The 17,790-nt window shown below is 50.5% G+C and overlaps 8 protein-coding genes across 8 annotated transcripts; 4 read left to right on the forward strand and 4 right to left on the reverse strand.

Annotated features, from left to right (window-relative positions):
• Positions 1–623: 623 nt before the first annotated feature.
• N7458_011809 (putative eukaryotic translation initiation factor 3 subunit EifCh) lies at positions 624–1,906 on the reverse strand (the record flags this gene model as incomplete). The annotated part of the gene is made up of 4 exons (XM_056915191.1): positions 624–1,200; positions 1,266–1,735; positions 1,808–1,847; positions 1,899–1,906. The coding sequence occupies 4 exons, from the start codon at positions 1,904–1,906 to the stop codon at positions 624–626; spliced, it is 1,095 nt and encodes a 364-aa protein (XP_056759945.1).
• Positions 1,907–2,367: 461 nt separating this feature from the next.
• Positions 2,368–3,439, forward strand: N7458_011810 (arylformamidase; the record flags this gene model as incomplete). Its single annotated transcript, XM_056915192.1, has 2 exons — positions 2,368–2,474; positions 2,560–3,439. 2 exons carry the CDS (start codon positions 2,368–2,370, stop codon positions 3,437–3,439), a joined length of 987 nt encoding a protein of 328 aa, XP_056759946.1.
• Positions 3,440–3,823: 384 nt separating this feature from the next.
• N7458_011811 (casein kinase II subunit beta family protein) lies at positions 3,824–4,913 on the reverse strand (the record flags this gene model as incomplete). Its single annotated transcript, XM_056915193.1, has 3 exons — positions 3,824–4,315; positions 4,383–4,628; positions 4,845–4,913. The coding sequence occupies 3 exons, from the start codon at positions 4,911–4,913 to the stop codon at positions 3,824–3,826; spliced, it is 807 nt and encodes a 268-aa protein (XP_056759947.1).
• A 536-nt stretch (positions 4,914–5,449) lies between these two features.
• Positions 5,450–6,076, reverse strand: N7458_011812 (GNAT family N-acetyltransferase; the record flags this gene model as incomplete). Its single annotated transcript, XM_056915194.1, has 1 exon — positions 5,450–6,076. The coding sequence occupies one exon, from the start codon at positions 6,074–6,076 to the stop codon at positions 5,450–5,452; it is 627 nt and encodes a 208-aa protein (XP_056759948.1).
• A 1,566-nt stretch (positions 6,077–7,642) lies between these two features.
• On the forward strand, positions 7,643–9,178 carry N7458_011813 (uncharacterized protein; the record flags this gene model as incomplete). Its single annotated transcript, XM_056915195.1, has 1 exon — positions 7,643–9,178. The coding sequence occupies one exon, from the start codon at positions 7,643–7,645 to the stop codon at positions 9,176–9,178; it is 1,536 nt and encodes a 511-aa protein (XP_056759949.1).
• A 713-nt stretch (positions 9,179–9,891) lies between these two features.
• Positions 9,892–11,497, forward strand: N7458_011814 (uncharacterized protein; the record flags this gene model as incomplete). Its single annotated transcript, XM_056915196.1, has 2 exons — positions 9,892–10,317; positions 10,370–11,497. 2 exons carry the CDS (start codon positions 9,892–9,894, stop codon positions 11,495–11,497), a joined length of 1,554 nt encoding a protein of 517 aa, XP_056759950.1.
• A 1,413-nt stretch (positions 11,498–12,910) lies between these two features.
• On the forward strand, positions 12,911–13,348 carry N7458_011815 (uncharacterized protein; the record flags this gene model as incomplete). Its single annotated transcript, XM_056915197.1, has 1 exon — positions 12,911–13,348. One exon carries the CDS (start codon positions 12,911–12,913, stop codon positions 13,346–13,348), a length of 438 nt encoding a protein of 145 aa, XP_056759951.1.
• Positions 13,349–15,434: 2,086 nt separating this feature from the next.
• N7458_011816 (uncharacterized protein) lies at positions 15,435–17,386 on the reverse strand (the record flags this gene model as incomplete). Its single annotated transcript, XM_056915198.1, has 2 exons — positions 15,435–17,201; positions 17,246–17,386. 2 exons carry the CDS (start codon positions 17,384–17,386, stop codon positions 15,435–15,437), a joined length of 1,908 nt encoding a protein of 635 aa, XP_056759952.1.
• Between the last annotated feature and the right edge of the window lie 404 nt (positions 17,387–17,790).

Raw genomic sequence — 17,790 nt, forward strand, 5'->3', positions numbered from 1 at the left:
CGGAATTGGAGATATATAGTCCTCGGAGACTTACCACCCAAATATCTGAATGAGTGTTATACATGAGTACAACCGAGGCAACACCGTATATATGCAATAATATGCAATAATCACAAATGAAATCTGTAAAGCTCTTTGTCTATGCACCTGCCCTGATTGCGATCTTATCAGTAACTGATAATCGCCATGCCATGATGGGTGTATGAGGTCATATCCAATGCACGTGATATCCCATGCCCTGTATTGATTAGGGCTAGATGATGGAGAGGTCCAGGCCAGCTTAGATGCAAGTATCAACTAGTCGTGCTACAGTAAAGAAGATTAAAAAGCAACTGGACAAATCCTAAAGAGCTCCCAGTAAAGAAGAAAACATTTTCAAAGTCGTGTCTAGAAAAGATCATTGTGTTCTATGAGCGGATGGCGAGTCCATATATCGATCACAAAAACGGACTCGACCCTCGTCACGGATACAAAGAAAACAAAAGAGGAAGTCGTATTAACATCCCAGAGAACATTTTCCCTCCCTACGCCGTAATAAGGTTTCATGCAATACCCAAAAGGCCCTGAGTTATCAGGGTTCGTCTCCTCTCCACTCTCACTCGCCCCAATCAAGAAATTGATATTTATTTAGCGGTCTCTCCGGGCAGCAGGTTACCCTTAGCAGCAAACATCTTGCCAGTCGTCGCCGAGACGAAGCTGTCGACCTGGCGCGAGAATTGCTCCACCTGGCGGGTGTTGAGCATGCTCTCCAGCCGGCTGGGCTCGGTGGGGAGCTTGAACAGACGCTGCCACTCGTCCTCGGGGAGGAGGGGCTGCTTGAGCGTGGCGCGGGTGGCGTTCTCTTGGGCGCGCTTCTGCTTCCAGTTGTTGATCTTCTGCTGCTCGCGGCCGAGCACGCGCTGATAGTACTGGTAGTTGTTGACCTCGGTGTTGTGGGCCTCGATGCTATCCAGCAGGAGGTCGCAGTTCTTCTCGAGGAAGGGGTCGATGCTGAGAGACAGGTTGTCAAAGTTGGGGGTGAGAGTGGTGGACTTGGAGAAGGAGCTGGTCTCGAGAGCGCTGAGCGAGACCGGGAGGTCGGTGGGCGCGGCGGCGGGGCACTGCAGCTGGTGGATGAACGAAGTGATCAGGTGGGAGTTGTGGATCTCGACAGGCAGCTCCTCGAAGATATCTTGGTGGCGGAGGTTGGACTTTTGCAACCTGTAGAGAGATAGTCAGTTATACCGGCCATCGCTTACATCCGTGTGCTGTTGGGTTTCACGTACTCCTCCGAGTTGAACTTGTTATCCTTGAACGCCTCCATGAACTTGGCCGACAGACGGAAAGCACGCAGGCTCAGGCTGCCCTGAGCGCTGCGGGAAACATCGTGCACCAGCGCGACCGTCCGCTCGTTCAATTCCTTCTGGTAGAAAAACTGGTTCTCGATCACGTTCATGTTGACAAAGTTGCCCATGTTGGCGCTGGTGTACCAGCCAGCGTTGTTGGCATCAATGTTAACCTCACGAATCATGCGAAGCATCTCAGCCTGGTAAGCGACGTTGGACTTGGCCCGGGGTGCAGCGGCGGCCGGGTTGGGAGCGGCGTTATCGAAGTGTGACTCGGTGGGCATCTCGACAACGGGGAACGGGAAAGAGTTGGTGACCTCAAGGGTGCCCTCGACGTCCATACCGACGAGGGAACCGGTCGCAGCGGTCGGGAAAGTCTGAGAGCAGTGCTTGATGATTTTCATCACCACCTAGAGCGTCGGATATGAGTATTTCTCGCTGACGAGGGTAGGGAAGATTTTCAAGATTCGGGGAGACTGTACCAAGGCCTCGACCTTGACGGCCGCGAGGGGGGCTTGTGCTCTGCGACCGTGTTAGTAATGGCATAGGAAAACGATCTCAGGAATGACATACTCGGCCATATTGAAAGGTGGTTGCACCGTGTGGAGGGGGTGAGGTTAGACTTGGAGATGGGGCGGATGCACGGTTTGTGTGAAAGGAACCCGTCGAACAATTTCCTTTCGGGTTTAGTGTCGTATGGATGGTGTGGTAATACGGTACATCATTGATAGTGGCGGCGAGGGGCATATACGCCCGTATTACATGTTAGCACTTGTTGACTATGTCCAACTGTACATCGCTAGTCTATCTACTAAAAATGACCACTCTATATGAGCTAGACACGTAATTTCAATTCTCTAACAGAGAGTAATCATGTTAAAAACTTTCTGTCTCCTGGTGCCTTTCATTCCCCTGGTATCAAATCGCGGAGACCGTCCCACCTCCGAGCCGCCTTATCGATAGGACCCGACCCGACGATAGCTATAAAGTGACCAGCGTCCAGCTTCATCATGAAACTCACACGACAACTACACACTCCACCATGGCGACCCAGACATCCAAAAGAACATTGACCTACGGTCAGCATAGCATACTCCAGACCATAACCGTCACACCCCTCGAGCAACACAAAGATGGTTACTGGGTAATGTACGACCCCCAGCCCAATCCACGCATCGCAATCTCCCGTCCAACAAGAACAAGACAATAGCTAACAGCAAGGCCGATACTCCAGCTACATCCACGGTGGCGCCTGGCGCGATCCAACAATCACAGCAGAAACCATCGAACCTACTCAATCCATTCTCCAATCCTCACCTAACCTCACAATAACAGGCTTTGCCTCGATCGAGTATCGGCTCAGTCCACATCCGAATCACCCCCAAGATAAAACGGCAACACCTGCCCAAGAATACCGCAATGCCAAACATCCCGATCATATCCGCGACGTGGAAGCAGCGCTGGCTTTTCTTCAAAATACATACGGCTTCGGCCAGCGGTACATCCTCGTCGGTCACAGCTGCGGCGCGACACTGGCTTTCCAGGCGGTTATGGGTGCGGTAGCGGGACATCGGGAGCAATTGTTCAACGGAGGCGCTGATGAGTGTGACGTGCCCACTGAGCCGGTTTCCTCGTCTCCTGAACCGCTTCCGCCACGACTAGTAGCGCACCCGATGGCTATTGTCGGCGTCGCTGGTATCTATGACCTGCGACAAATCGTGGAAACGCACCGGGATATTTCTGAATACCGCAAGTTTGTCGAGGGGGCATTTGGATCGGACGAGTTGCTCTGGGATGCGGTGTCGCCCGCTCAGATGGTTGGGTCGAGAGGCGTGGAGGGTGGATGGAAGACTGGACGGTTAGTTGTGCTCGCGCATTCGAAGGATGATAGCCTCGTGGATCTGGGACAGCTTGAGACGATGCGGGACTCTCTTCGTGCGTGGGAAGGGAGGAAGGCGCAGGCTGTGAAGGAAGAGTTGACGTCGAATGATCGTCGTGTGCAGATACTCCCTATTACTGGAGAACATGATGAGGCATGGAGCAAGGGCGAGGAACTTGCCCGTGCAGTCAAGTTTGCCTTTGAGGAGTTGCGAAAGATGGGATTATCGCCCTAATATCAGCTGTTGGGTGAAGGCAACTGAGATCGAGGCACGCTTATACTATGTACACAACAAGGCATTCTATTCAGCGGCGGATGCAGGTCTTAAAAGCTGCACCCGAATATAGAGAAGCGTTTAGAAGTATAGAACTCTACTGCCATGTCATTTATTTTCCTTCATGTCATACCTCCACAGAGGAGATTTCCAGGCAAGAGTAGGGGAATGATGTAGATACATTGTCGGGAAGAACAACTATAAGGCACGCCATGTGGGCCTTGGAAACGCCATTAATCGTTAAGCATATCACGGAAGATCAAAGTACAGAAAAAAAATGTTTCCCCGTTACGCCAAATGTTTGCTCGTGTGAGATCCAGTAAAACTGTATGCTGGGGGTTCAAATCAGTTACCCAGATCCATGCGAGCCGATGCCGCATCACCGGCGACCTTCTCCGTCTTCACGGTCTCGTTCTCCTCGCCATACTCGTAGTTTTCCTCCTCGCTGTCGCTTTCTTCGACGAACTTTTGGCTCATGCCGAATTCAGCGAGGCGGTCTTGCATGTCCTCGCGACAGCAATCTTGCCAGCGGGCGAGAGCGGCGGCGGCGTGGACCTTGAAGCCGTAGATGCGCGGCTCGTAGCGGCGCAGGCTCTTCTCGGGGTTAAGAGCGGGGTACACTTGGAATAAGATGGAGTGGAATGAGGTGCCGAAGTAAGCACCGTCAATGGAGGCGTGGCGTGAGGATTTAGGGTTGTAGATGTCTTCACATTTGGGGCAGTAGAGCTTGACAGTGCTCATGTTTGGGAGGTCGTGTTGGCCCAAGGGCAAGAGGGGGTGTCCATCACAGAGGACACGGGGACACTTGCCAAAGTCGCATTTCTTGTATTTGTCAAGCTAGAGCGATGTTAGTTGAGATTCCACGGTATTGGTTGTCTGACTGAAGATAAGCGAAAGGACTGACCATCTTGGCGAGACCGCGAGTAGTGACGATGTATCGAGCATGGACGAGGCCATAAAGGTGACGAGCAGACTTCTCGATTTGCTCCCGCAAATCATCGTCGGCATCAAGGTCGAAAACGTCGGTCACCAGGTCCAAAGCATATTGGTAGTAGGGGACCTCGGTGTTCAAGCCCGTGAGGTTGAATCGGTCTGTCAGGTAATCCTCGTCGATTTCGCAGAAGTATTCATTTCCTCGCGATGACACAAACTGAATGATAGAATTGGCAGGTTAGCGCATTTCAAAATGGTCAGAAATATGGTGGCACATTTCGATTCAGAATCAAACATGGCGGGTTTCGCGAGCAGCATGCTAGGAATTCAAGATCACGCCATATATAGGAGGAGCAATTGGCATCGACGCAAATTCACGTGCAGCGGGGCTGCGGAAGGCGTATCGCATAGTATCCACGAAGGGTCAACCTACCCAGTCTCTCCAGTAGCTTGTGTAATCACTGTCTGTCTCACTGTTGAAGTCCTCCATCATGTTGACCATGTGGTGTGTCGCAACGAGATCCGCTCAGGCTGCTTCCTCGTTTTCGGAGGGTGGGTAGGTGGCAGCGCCGAAGTTTGGGTGGTTCAACCCCGGGGTGCTGGAAGCCCCGACTGCGATACCGCTGGGCAATGCAGGCGCTAGGTTATGCCTCGACAAGCAGAGATTCACGGTCGATCCTCGATGGGCGAAGGTGGGGGTCGATGAGCAGCTGATTCGAGGAGAGGTTTAAAGTGTGCCCGCCATTCGATAAAGTGTGGGTTGGGCGGTGGCCATTCTGCCTGGGATTGGGGCTGGTCGAGGTTGACCGCCTTGTGGATGATTACAGGGCTGGATTGTTGCAACTGTTTGGCACTCACTAGATATATTCCATATTTTGTTTCCTTATGTCTCTGGTTGAGACCAATACTTTTTCCACTGTGCTGCTGTCATATCATTTTCTGAGAGGAAAATCTGTGCTAGTCAAGTCTGAACTGAGATTTATAAAAGGCCCTATCTACCATTCTTCTTCGATCTATATATGAGCCTTTTCTTATACTTCATTTGTCATGCAGCTGCTCCGTGAGATTATACACGGCCAGATCTTTCTCCATCCCAGGTAAGGTATAAACAGCACTCTCCTTTCCACCAAAGACCGACAAAGCAGCTACTCCCCGATAGTCCATTCCAAGCTTTTCCAAGACCCTGCGACTCCGCATATCCGTCGCAGCACAGAATCCAAAGGCACCATGAATGCCAAGCTCCCCACTCGCGTATTCAAGAAGCCCCTTGGCTGCCTCAGTAGCATACCCTTTCCCGCTCTCCTCTGGTAGAATCGTGTATCCAATGTCGGGGGCAAGATAGAGCGGGCCAGGCGGAGCTCCCTTCATAAGCGACACGCAGCCGATAAGCTTGGGAGCTGGAGTGGTTTCGACAAGCGATACTAGAAACTGGCCATGGTGGTTGCGAGCGTAGTCTGCTAGGACGCGTCGTCTGATAAAGGCGGCAGCTTTCTCGGAAGTGTCGATGCCGGTTCGGCCACATGAGTTGATAAAGTCATCTGTGTTCCATAGTTGGACCAGAAACTCGCAGTGAGAAAGGTTATCCGGGTCAAATGGATGGATGCGTAGGCGTGGAGTTGTGATAGCAAACTCCGGAGGAAACGGGGGGCTTTGTGTGGAGGCCATGATGGCTATCGGTAGGTAGGGGCGTGACCGACACTAAATTTACAAGGGGCTGTCTGCACGGAGTTGGCTACCATTGTTCAAATACTGAGGGGAAACGTGCCCCATAATTGGAGAGTGGGGGCCAGAATGGGCCCAAATATGAACTGCCAGGAAAATCGTGCTGACTTGCTGTTGATCGACTGTTGATTAGTTACTAGATAGTACTCTTTACTCTGATAAGCAGACCTATTGCTACCATCAGTCTAGTCATTGTTGACTGCTCTTTCGAGACCTAACTTTGATTTTCGCATCATTTAAAGGCTCCATATCTCCAAAGGCCTAATCAAAGAAGCAAGAAATCTTTTAGCTTGATTTCTTTTAGCACCTATGGTTTTAGTATATCGGTTCATCCTAAGTGTTAAGATTCTATCAACTACATAGATTTCAAGGGTTCATGTCATATACTTGGACACCACAAAAGAATACATTCAATTCGGTAATTGGGTACTGCTTGTGTGGCAACTCAGTACATAGTAGTCGAGGACAATGCACCTACAGTACTCCGTAGTACATCGTGTAAGCCTCGAAAGGGAGCCAATCACCTAAAACAGACACAGGCCAAGAGATCAAATGCTCTTTGTGGTTGGCAGGGCTATATACAAGCCAACCCCGGCTATTTCCCCCTTAGATTTGGATGTGCTACCGGCGCCCCCGCTCGTTTGGTATGGGCACCCAGTCTACTGGGTACCCAGTGCTACATTCTTATCGTGCTTATGTACTTGGAACACTAAGTAGGTACCTTGGTCCGACGCCAGCCGTGCTACGGTTTGTCATTTGGAACGGAAATCTCCGATCGGGCACCGCGCGCACTAGAAAAAGTCTCACGTCCACAATTTTTGCATTTCCTAACTCTTGAATAGTTACCCTGTAATGTAGTCGAAGGTATGTTGAAAATCTAGACTGTAAACCATAATGCATGTTCGTAATGGCTTCGCCTTGGATTGTTCCTTGATGAGACTGATGTTCCCCCGGCTGAGCATTCGAAGAAGCTTCTTCGAAGCAAGCCTTCTGGGCAAGCCTTGGCTTTAAACCTCGACCATGAGCAAGGACGGAGTACAGTATGGCCCTGAGATCTGACAACCACGCCAAAACTCTAACCACCAGAGATTTCTTGCCTCCAGCCCCTTGCTCACGTGGACTTTTACACTCTTTTGACTTTTTCGGAGGCGGACTCCGCAGATACCCCGGTTCCATCCAATGGGCGACTTCAGTGGCGTGGGATTTTGCGTTAAAACCTTCGCCTGAATAGGAAAGAAGATAATCGGCCCAGCAGGGCCTGACATACGCTAACCTTCCAATCCGCCTATCATGGATCCCCGATGCTGGTTCCCGAGGTAAAGAAAAATCGAATTCCATGAGATTACAGTAATTTTATCCTGTCCAGTGATGAAATTGCCCACACTGAGGCAAACCTTATCTTTTCTCCACAGCTTGATTTAAATCCCCACACGGTTGCCCTTTGTACGTCGCGATCGTGCCCTTTTTTTTTTTCTCCCCCCTTTGCTAGACGCCCTCCCGTAGCTCAGCATGGCGTACGATCCCGAGAAAGGCCCTGCCGAGGCCAAGTACCCATATGCGGAGCAGAATTCGCTGGATGCGATTCCGGTCGACAACGATGCTCCCGGTTTGATGGGCAAGATGCGCGCACTGGAGGCTAGGATGGACAACAAACTTGGAATCGAGTCGGAAGCCATTGTTCGCAAGCGTGCAGAGGACAAGAGAAAGGTGCACTGGGTTGAGGAGTTGTCAATGGCGCTGCTGTGGGCCAGCGGTACTATGAACACGTCCTGCTTCGCGACTGGTTTCCTCGGCTGGGAATTCGGTCTCAGCCTGAAGCAGTCAATCCTGATCACCATATTTGCCTCGATTCTGGCTGCGACCCTTAGCGGATTCTGCGCGACCTTCGGGGCTGTGACTGGTTTGCGCCAGATCAGCGTTAGTCGATACAGCTTTGGTTGGTGGCCCAACAAGCTCGTCGCCCTGCTCAATGCTATTCAGCAGATGGGTTGGGCTGCTGTCTCGTGCATCACGGGTGGTCTTGCATTGACTGCGGTCTCCGATGGCCATGTCTCGCTGATTCTCGGTATCGTCATTCTGGCGGTTGTGGCGCTCGTCATCTCTTTCGTCGGATTGAAGGCTATCTTGTTTTACGAGCGATGGGCCTGGATCGTCTTCTTCGTGATTTTCATGATCATCTTCGGGCAGACTGGCAAGTATGCCGACAACTCGGCCCCGGCCACTGCCACTGGAGCCACCTTCGCCGGCGCTGTTCTCAGCTTGATGGCCATTGTCTACGGTTCCAGCGCGTCGTGGTGCACAATGGCCAGTGACTACTATGTTCACTACCCTGCTGACGTGAATCGGGTGAAGGTATTCTTCATGACCACATTCGGCATTGCCATCCCCACATCGATCGGTATGGTGGCCGGCTGTGTCGTCGCTTCTGCTCTAAACAGCAAACCTGACTGGTCGGGCGCGTACGAGGAGGGTCTCGGCTATCTTATTCAAGAGATGCTCTACCCCCGTGGATTCGCCAAATTCCTCCTCACCCTGCTCGTTTTGTCTGGAATCAATGTCAACGTGATCAGTATCTACAGCTCTGCGATTTCCTTCCAGCAACTGTCACGACCCTTTGCTCGCGTTCCTCGCTTCATTTGGACTATTTTCTGCTTCATCTGCATCCTTGCGCTGGCTATTGGTGGTCGGCAGAAGCTGAACACCTATCTCCAGGATTTCTTGAGCTTGCTGGGCTACTGGTGCACCAGCTATGCCGTGATTCTGTTTGAGGAACACTATATTTTCCGCAAGGGCAATTTTGACAACTATGACTTGGAAGGATGGAATGACCCGGCTCGTTTGCCCGTGGGTCTAGGTGCCTCGGTGGCCTTTGCACTCGGTGTTGTGGCGTGGTGTGTGGGTATGGACGAGACTTGGTTTATTGGACCCCTGGCCAAGTTGATTGGTGACTATGGTGGTGATGTTGCGAATGAGTTTACGTTTGTGGTAACGGCTTTGACCTACATGCCGGCACGATACTTGGAGCTCAAGTACATTGGACGATAAATATCATATCACGCTTACTGGGACTAGCGCCCTGAACAGGGTGTCCTAAATATCTATATAGCCTCAGAACGCTTAAGCCTTTCAAATGAAATGATTGAACATGAATCCACAATCCACACCGCTGGTCCTACTTTTCCACGGATGACACGATTAGAGACTTCTTTCCCTCAACTCGGCCGCGTTCAGCATCCAAAACTGTAGGAGCTGGCATCTGCTCGCGGCGCGGTATATACATCCCTGCGGTTATGTGATCGCTCCGTCCCGTATTCCACGATCAATGGCACAAGAACGGATAGTGTCTATGCTGAGCCTTAAGAAAGACATTGAGAGATCCAGCATGGGTTATATTCTTCAGACCAGCAATTCAGTAATGCTACCTGCCAACTCAGAAGGGCAAATTGGTGCGCATTCGACCCCTGAGGCGGATGTCGCGCACCAATGACAACGTGTTTCCAGGCAGGGTTATTTATGTACACAACGAACCGTACATTTTGTGACTCCTATTGGTTTACAGTAGTTAGAAAACCGGCTGGTTGAGTTGGTGGCCTTGCAGACGCGACTGATCCAATTGGGTGGGTAGACCCGCAAGGGCGAGACAAGCAAGCCAAGCAATGCCGAACCCGAGAAGATTGCTTCGGTCCAGTGGAGGATTTCCCGCCCGTCAGACCAGGAGATCATTTTTCTCTCCCGACACCGTCTAATCTCACATAGCCATGGCCCGGACCTTAGGAGACGAGGAAAAGGGGGTGCAATCTTCCCCAGACGTGCAATCGTCCTCATCGGATCTTGCGCCTGAAGATCCATCTGTCTTGAGCCCTGCACCATCCGAGTCAGGCAATATATTCAGCCGGCTCAATGGCCGTCTTACGGAGCTGGAATTCTTCGAAAGTCGCGGTATCGAGCGTGTCCCACTCCACGAGCGCCATGATGCCAAGGCGTCTGATTACCTGCAGATGAGTCTGCTATGGTTCAGTACTAATATCACGGCGAACAACATGGCTCTTGGTATGATGGGCCCGCTGATATTTTCGTTGGGCTTTGTCGATTCTGCTCTGTGTGCCACTTTTGGCGCGTTGCTTGGAGCGGCCGGTGTTGCTTACATGGGCACATTTGGACCCGCTAGTGGCAATCGTACCATGGTGGGGTTTTGAATCAATGATTGACTAGGAATTATGGACTGACGCGAATTAGGTTATCGCACGATATTTCATGGGTTATTACCCGAGCAAAATTGCTTGTCTTCTGAACATAATTATCATGCTGGGCTACGGCATGATAGATTGTGTAGTTGGTGGTCAAGTTCTATCTGCCGTTGCTGGGGGTCGCATGACTGTCGTCGTGGGCATCATCATTATCGCCATCGTAACCTGGGTGGTGGTTTTGTTTGGCATGCGTTTATTTCATATCTATGAGCGATGGGCATGGATTCCTCAGATCATCGCCGTCTTCGTCTTGGTCGGCAGTGCGGGTCCCAAGTTTGATACTTCAATTGCCTCGACTGGCTCTTCTCAGACCATCGCTGGAAACAGACTGTCCTTCTTTTCACTCTGTCTATCTGCGTCCGTGGCTTGGGCGCCCGCGGGTGCCGACTTTTACGTCTACTTTCCTCCTACCACGTTGAAATGGAAGACTTTCCTCATGACCTTCCTCGGTGTGGGGTTGTCCCTGACGTTCGCCAACTTGATGGGCGTTGGACTCGCATCGGGCACTGTGACACATGCGACATGGGAGGATGCATATAACACTTCATCTGGGGCCTTGATTCTCGCCGGCTACGATGGTCTTGGAGGATTCGGCAAATTCATGGGCGTCCTTGTCGCACTTGGGCTTATCGCCAACAACATCCCCGGCACGTACTCAGCCTCGCTAGGCTTCCAAATCATGGGGCGTAACTTAGCAAGGCTGCCGCGGTGGTTCTACTCGTGTGTCGGCGTTGTCATCTACACAGCATGCGCGCTCGGTGGACGCAATAATTTATACGACATCTTCGATAATTGGCTGGCACTAATGGGCTATTGGGTGACAATCTACCTGACCATTGCCATTGAAGAGCATCTGATATATCGCCGATCGCTCGGATTTGACTGGGATGCGTGGGCAGATCCGTCTAAACTGCCGGTCGGTATCGCAGCACTATTGGCATTTTTGATTGGCTGGGCTGGGGCTATTGTGTCTATGGACCAGGTCTGGTTTGTTGGACCGATCGCGAAGATGGTTGGCGACGATGGCTCTGACCTTGGCATTTGGGTTGGGGTCTCGTGGGCGATGCTAGCCTACCCGCCTCTCCGATGGGTGGAACTGAAGCAGTTTCAGCGGTAATGGGCTTGGGGGTTGCACATCATTCATTTTTCGTAACGGGCAGCTTTGTATGCTGCACGTATATGCGATAGAGCTACCGCAAGTTCTCGAGTACCTGACCGTATGAACCTGATTTAATCTAAGAACGCCACGATCTTCCCGCGCGGGTGGCGGCGGCAATCCTCAGCCATGTCTAATTTGCAGCTTTTGTCTGAGTGAGGCCTTTGATCTTTTCTTTTATCACCAACACTCGAGGGATAGAATTACCCGGGATATCGTGTAGTGAGACCCATCGTATGAGTTATGCCCTGCTGGCCCTCCGGCAAATTAAAAACCACGGTCTTCATGAGCGGTCCAAGAATCCGAGATCTAAGCGTAATGCATAATGAAAGAGTCGTCTGAATTCATTGAAACGTATTTCGTGGAATGAACAAGCTAAGCTATCAACCACCAACGATTTTTCCTTTCTCTAGCTTCGGTATCTCTACTTGGTGGAATTAATGCATAGGCGTAGACCACGTAGTGGCCTATCAGAAAATTAGGATCCTCTCGTTTTCGCTACCTGTAGGGTTCATAACCGGTTCGTTCGGGCATGACTGGTTGAAGGACTCGTTATTATTGAAGATGGAATGTGGAAATATTCCGAGCAACTAATAACATGCTAGATAAATACTCTATCCTCGCGATTCTTGCTCCCTCGATCATCGGTGAAGCTCCTCCCTCATCATGAACTTAATGGTGTTTATAAATAGAGTGTCTCACAGAAGAGGTGGATCTTGACGGAGAGACACCGAAAAGGAATGACTTGTGTGTGATGCATCCTGTACGATCTGATCTTTTTCGGCTACCTATAGTGGTATGATGTTAGCAGACTATTATTATTCATTTACTCAGGGTCTTTCCTCATTTTCTGGTAAATGCTGGTAACTTTCGGCAGCACGTGGATCTTGGGGCGCACAAACGCGGGGGGCCCCTACGGCGTGCCCTACGGCAAGCGGGATATGATTGGAGAGGTCTCGAACATGTCTTAAATTGTGAATGTGGGGTTAGCAATGTAGCATCCTTGAATGATTGAACTGAACACCTCGTCAGGTGATGTCTCACCTCTACATACACAGGTAAGACATGCCCAGCACGCTGAGATAGAGTCGTCTTCCGGAGGTTCCTACCAGCTCCTGTTGTACAGTTACATTCACTAATTTTAGGGAACATCCTTTTTGAGCAACATCTCTGATGATCGCTGCGATGGCTCGTTTGGGATAAGGCCAAGATCAATGACTTCAGAGGACTGGAAAATACCTTAAATAGCTTCAACACGGCCTCTACCAAGTGGTTTTATTCTCACATCACCCTGCAATAGCTTATATCTCCTCCGAACTATTTACAATACTCCCTAACACCTACCTTCCACCGAAAATACACCAAATCGCAACCATGCAATTCTCTCAGCTCCTCCTGGCCACTATCTTCGCCGCTCCCGCGGTCCTCGCTGCCCCCGTCGCCGGCGTCTCAATGATGGCCGCTGGCCCTGAATGGACCATCGAAAGCATGAAGCGCGTCTGCGCCGCCAACGATTCCTCGTGCACCTGGACCTTCGGCATCTACCCCGGCTCTGGCAGTGCTACTTCTTGCACATACGTTGTGACTGCCAACACCGCCTCCCAGGCCAACGGAGGTCCCTCCAACTGTGGTGACTACACCATTACTTCTGGCTGGAGTGGGCAGTTTGGTCCGGGTAATGGCTTCACCACCCTGTCCGTTGTCAACAACTTGAGTCGTCAGATCATCTGGCCTGCCTATACCGACAACCAACTTGCTGGCGGCAAAGTCGTCACTCCTGACCAGAGCTATGCTCCCGCTGCTCTCCCTTAAATTAGAAATATTATCGATAATTCAGAGCGAGGAAAGCGGGATCCGAGGGGATCCACCGAGAATTTTCGGTTGTGGCGTCTGATTTTGGATTGATGACTGCATAAATCTTGAAGTGTACATAATTAATTAACCTGCGAAGGCCGGGTCCACTGCACCAATATATACGCAATAACTCAAATGTGAATGTTCCAAGTATGCCAAGTCTATAGATAGCAAGCTAAACCCGTGGATAGTTGCAATACGTAAAGATTGATGAGTCAAGGTCTCAGAGGAGCAGGGCATTAGGGCAAGGCAGATCGCTGAGATTCAACGAACACAAGTTCATCTCATCTTTCTTTTTTTTGCTTCCATGTTAGGTGTCCTAGATCAAGAGCACGCCAGCAAAACCAGCGACACTGAGTCCTGCTTTGGATGTTGAAAGTGCTACCCCATCACTCGATTCAGTAGCAGTTGCAGCACTAGAACTTGTCACCGACGGAGACACTTTAGCAAGCTGTACGCTGGCTAAGTTCCTTACTTCCCCCATATGTGCACAAAGCCTCTCCATTCGATTCGCGGACATTGCCATACCGAACCCCTCGGAGCTCGGTGTTGCAGACGTTGCGATGGCGGAAAAAGCCAAGCTAGGGCTTGCGGATGTGTATGCAGTTGTATTTGCGCCACATGTTAATGCCGCGATGGCAAGAGCACGACCAAAATTGTGCGTGGCTGAATAACACACACAGGATGAAAGAGCTGCAAATGTCGGAGTTGGCTCTACAGCTCCAGAAGCATGTGTTGCTGATGCGCAGAGGGATGTAAAATTTGAGAAAAGATTGCATCACAGAGTTCCTTCTGCTGTCGATACGGCTGAGGTGATCATTTCCGCTGGAGCGGTCATGGGAAATGTCGATGCTGATATTGTGGCCGATACCGTGGCTGATGGTGAGATGGCAGAAGAAAGCGCATCAAGAAGATCGTAAAATTCCATTGCATGGTCTTTGAGCATGTGTCGATGTGTTAGACTCAACAAATCACGAGGATATATGCCTTTATCTAACCTACCGATTACCGAATGTAGATATTCTAGTGATTTCATTCCAGTATCTCCAGAAATAAACGAATCGGGTGCGTCGATCAATGAACTTTCACTCTCAGTACCGGATATACGGGACAAATCACCCAAGGGGCTTTCGCTTTCTATACCAGAGGTGCCTTCCCTGAAAACTGAGTTTTTAGAAAGACTCTGCATCATGTCGCTTCCAATCTTTAGACCATCCTCGACAGCACCTCCGAGGATGCTTAGCGATGCACCCATTGCGAGGTCAAGGTACAAAGGGAGCAGGAAAATGTGCCGTGGAGAGAATCCCTTCCCTGAAGTAAAGACAGAATTTAGAAAGATATTGGATATCGTATGCAAAGTCGCGGCGAAAATAATATGCTGAAAAGTGAAAGATAAGGAGAATTTCTTGTAGATGATAGCGGATACATGAGAATAAGAGTTGGCCAACGACCGCTAATCCAGTACTCCTTGCAAAATTCTATTCTGACGACAACCGACTCACAAGGCTACGAATCGATTCCCAGGGGCTGTGCTGCCCACTTTTGGCATTCAGCATCCATAGTATCCTTCTATCCTTCGACGTCAATGTCAAGTGTGTGAGAATGTGATGTGAGGGTGACCTTAAATAAGAGCCTCATTATCCCAACCAATCAGAATTTAAGGTTCCATCATATATGCAGGCCGTGAACCTTGAATTTAAAACACTTTTCAGGGAACAAACCTGTGATAGCGAAGGGTCCGTCCAATTTCCCTTCTCTCGTTATCCCTGGCGTCTTCTACATAGTATTTGGGAGCCGCGCTGCGGCTGTGCGCCCCTTGGCCTTGGCAGCACCCGGGTGTTAATTCTTGGGGAAATGAGGAATGCGTGACGAAAAGATTGGGAAATTCTGAGTGAATGTCATTTTCAAGGGCTTGATTCTAAGTGGGCGTCTGTGCAAGTGGTGAAGCTGATTCTAATCCTCCTTGTATATTGAAAGACTTTGCATGCAGCCCGTGGCTTGATCACAGCCTCAACATTGACATTCATAGCTGTAGTGGTGTTGATCAATCATCCCTTCCCTCCGCATCCCATACAAGTCTTCCACCGGCCTCTCCCCCAAGGGGGTCATTCGTCTCAAGGTCAAATTCAACCCTCTCAACTAATTGTAGCTCTATGGCCTGCGCCAGGCCATCCACGTATCCTTCCGTTGTGAAACAGATCCTTGTGCCCGGAACTACAGATACCTCGTCCTCGTTCGGTGTACCATCACTCTCTGAAAGCTGACTCCGGCTACCAAGCCTACATATAGTCGCAATAACCCTCAATAGATCTCGGTTATAGGCTTCATCGGACCGATCTTCTAGGACCTGAATGTTATCTATAAAGCCATATACCAATCTCGGGCCAACGTTCCGCACATCTTGTATCAGCTGGAGCGTCTCGACCACACTTAAAGAGCCCTGTGCGAGGGTTGAGAAGCGCGTAGGAGATAGGTCCGCCTCTGCGTAACCTTTATCTGGGAGGAATTGAACTAGCTGCGTGACAATCGAGGCGAGCAAGAATCCCAGCTCGACTCGCTTGGAAATCCCAGAAGAATGAGGGCCTGTGAAGGTGCAGAAGTAGACGATACAGGGGATGTTGTTGTTGCGCGCCAGTGCTGCCAGAGACACCGCAGTCATGGAATTTTGGCTAGGCCGTGGCACGCCGTGGGGGCCTCGAATCCATAAATTCATTGAATCGAGGCCTCGTAACCACGCCACTAGACGATGGTGTACCTCCTTGTCGAGCCGAAGAAGTGACATCTGATTGGCAGCCTCAATCAAGTAATTGACTTGATTCATCCATTGATTTGTGAATGTGGTCAATTGTGCTTGAATCTCTGCACGGTTGAACCGGTATTGCGCACGTCGGGTCGGGTGAACCTCCGGTTCAGGGAGTGCGAGGTCACTGTCACCACTCGTAGAAACGGGTTGCGTCTCTCCTGCTGTGCTTTCTACCGTGCTTATTACCAAGGCCGCCTGGGGTGGTTCGAGACTGAAAATTTGTTGTTGCTCTAGAAACCTTTGAAGGGATACTCCAAGGAATAATCTTTGTTCGCCAAGTTGGTCCGGTAATATATTGAAGAGCCTTTCCTGGTTTTCAATCACCGTCTTAAGACTCATGGCAGTGTGATGGCGGAAGTCGAGATTGATATGGCGTTCCATGCGACGCTCAATGGCCAAAAGGCGGTTTTTCTTGGACGTGAAGAGCTTGTTGAATACGCCCTCATCGAAACTGGTGAGAAATCGCTTCCAGCCGGATTTCGACCACTTGGTAAATATCTCCGTGAAGAACTCAAAGACCACGACATAAAGCTCCTGGATATATGGACGGAGAGCGGGGATATTTCCATGCTCCATCATCTGGCGGTTCCAGAAATCAAGATCATAGCCCAGATCGTCGAGGGTATCCGCCACCCCCTCGGCGATGTTTTGGTGATTTATAGTCGCCTGAGCGATAGCAGAGATTGACCCCGTTAGCAAGGCAACGTACTTGTCGTTTGTGGGAAAGATTTTCAGCAGCGAACTGTGATCTTGGCAAATCTCACAAAGGCTGTGGAATTTGGATTTGAGCTTGCCCAAAGTGCTTTCTTCTCGTCCCGACTTCCATGTTGCCGATGCCTTGTTGACAGTGGCCACGAGGAAATTGATGTCTGGCCTATCGCAGTCTTCAAGTCGTATCTGTTGCTCCTTTGGGAGGCTTCGTCGGAATTTGGTCCACGCTGCGTGAAGTCGCTGGCTCTGGTGAAGTAGAACGGCCTCTTCGTCAGGGACGCAGCCTTGAGCGAGTTCCTGACCTTGCAGCAGGAGTTGATCCCATTCAGAGCGCAACGAACGTGATCGCTCTCGATTTCGGTCAAACGCCACCTTGGCTGACAGGGCACGACCCAGGGACTCCCCGGCGAAGATTGCGAGATATCATCGCTGAACCGCCGGATCAGTCCCTGACTGGGCTCTACTTGTTTGCCTCTATTCATCTCCCTAGATAAATTGAACGATGGATCAAGGTATGAGTTGAAAGATGGGTTTTTGACCCTCTTCCCAGCCAGAAGATGGATCGCAAGGAGGGCGGCACCACTACATTAAGTGTCCTAGGACGTGATGGGACCCCAGGAGATCAACTCGCCCCGCTTAGCCTCATCCTTCCCACCTCCAATAGTACTATGTACTAATGCTTGAACATCTCGTATTATTAAAACCGCCCCCATTTGCTGACGTGTTCAACCTGGCTATATGCGATGGTGCATTTGGGGCACACCGGGATGTTGAAGGGTTGATCGCCCTAACGCCATACCCCTCTTCCCCTCATCTACTTCAGTCTCCACACGTATCAGGACCAGAAGTATCAGTCAACTCGCAAGAAATCCCGCTCACCTGTTTT

The sequence above is a fragment of the Penicillium daleae genome, assembly GCF_028827525.1.
Source record: "Penicillium daleae strain IBT 16125 chromosome Unknown utg000009l_segment0_segment0, whole genome shotgun sequence".
In the NCBI taxonomy this organism is placed as follows: Eukaryota; Fungi; Ascomycota; class Eurotiomycetes; order Eurotiales; family Aspergillaceae; genus Penicillium; species Penicillium daleae.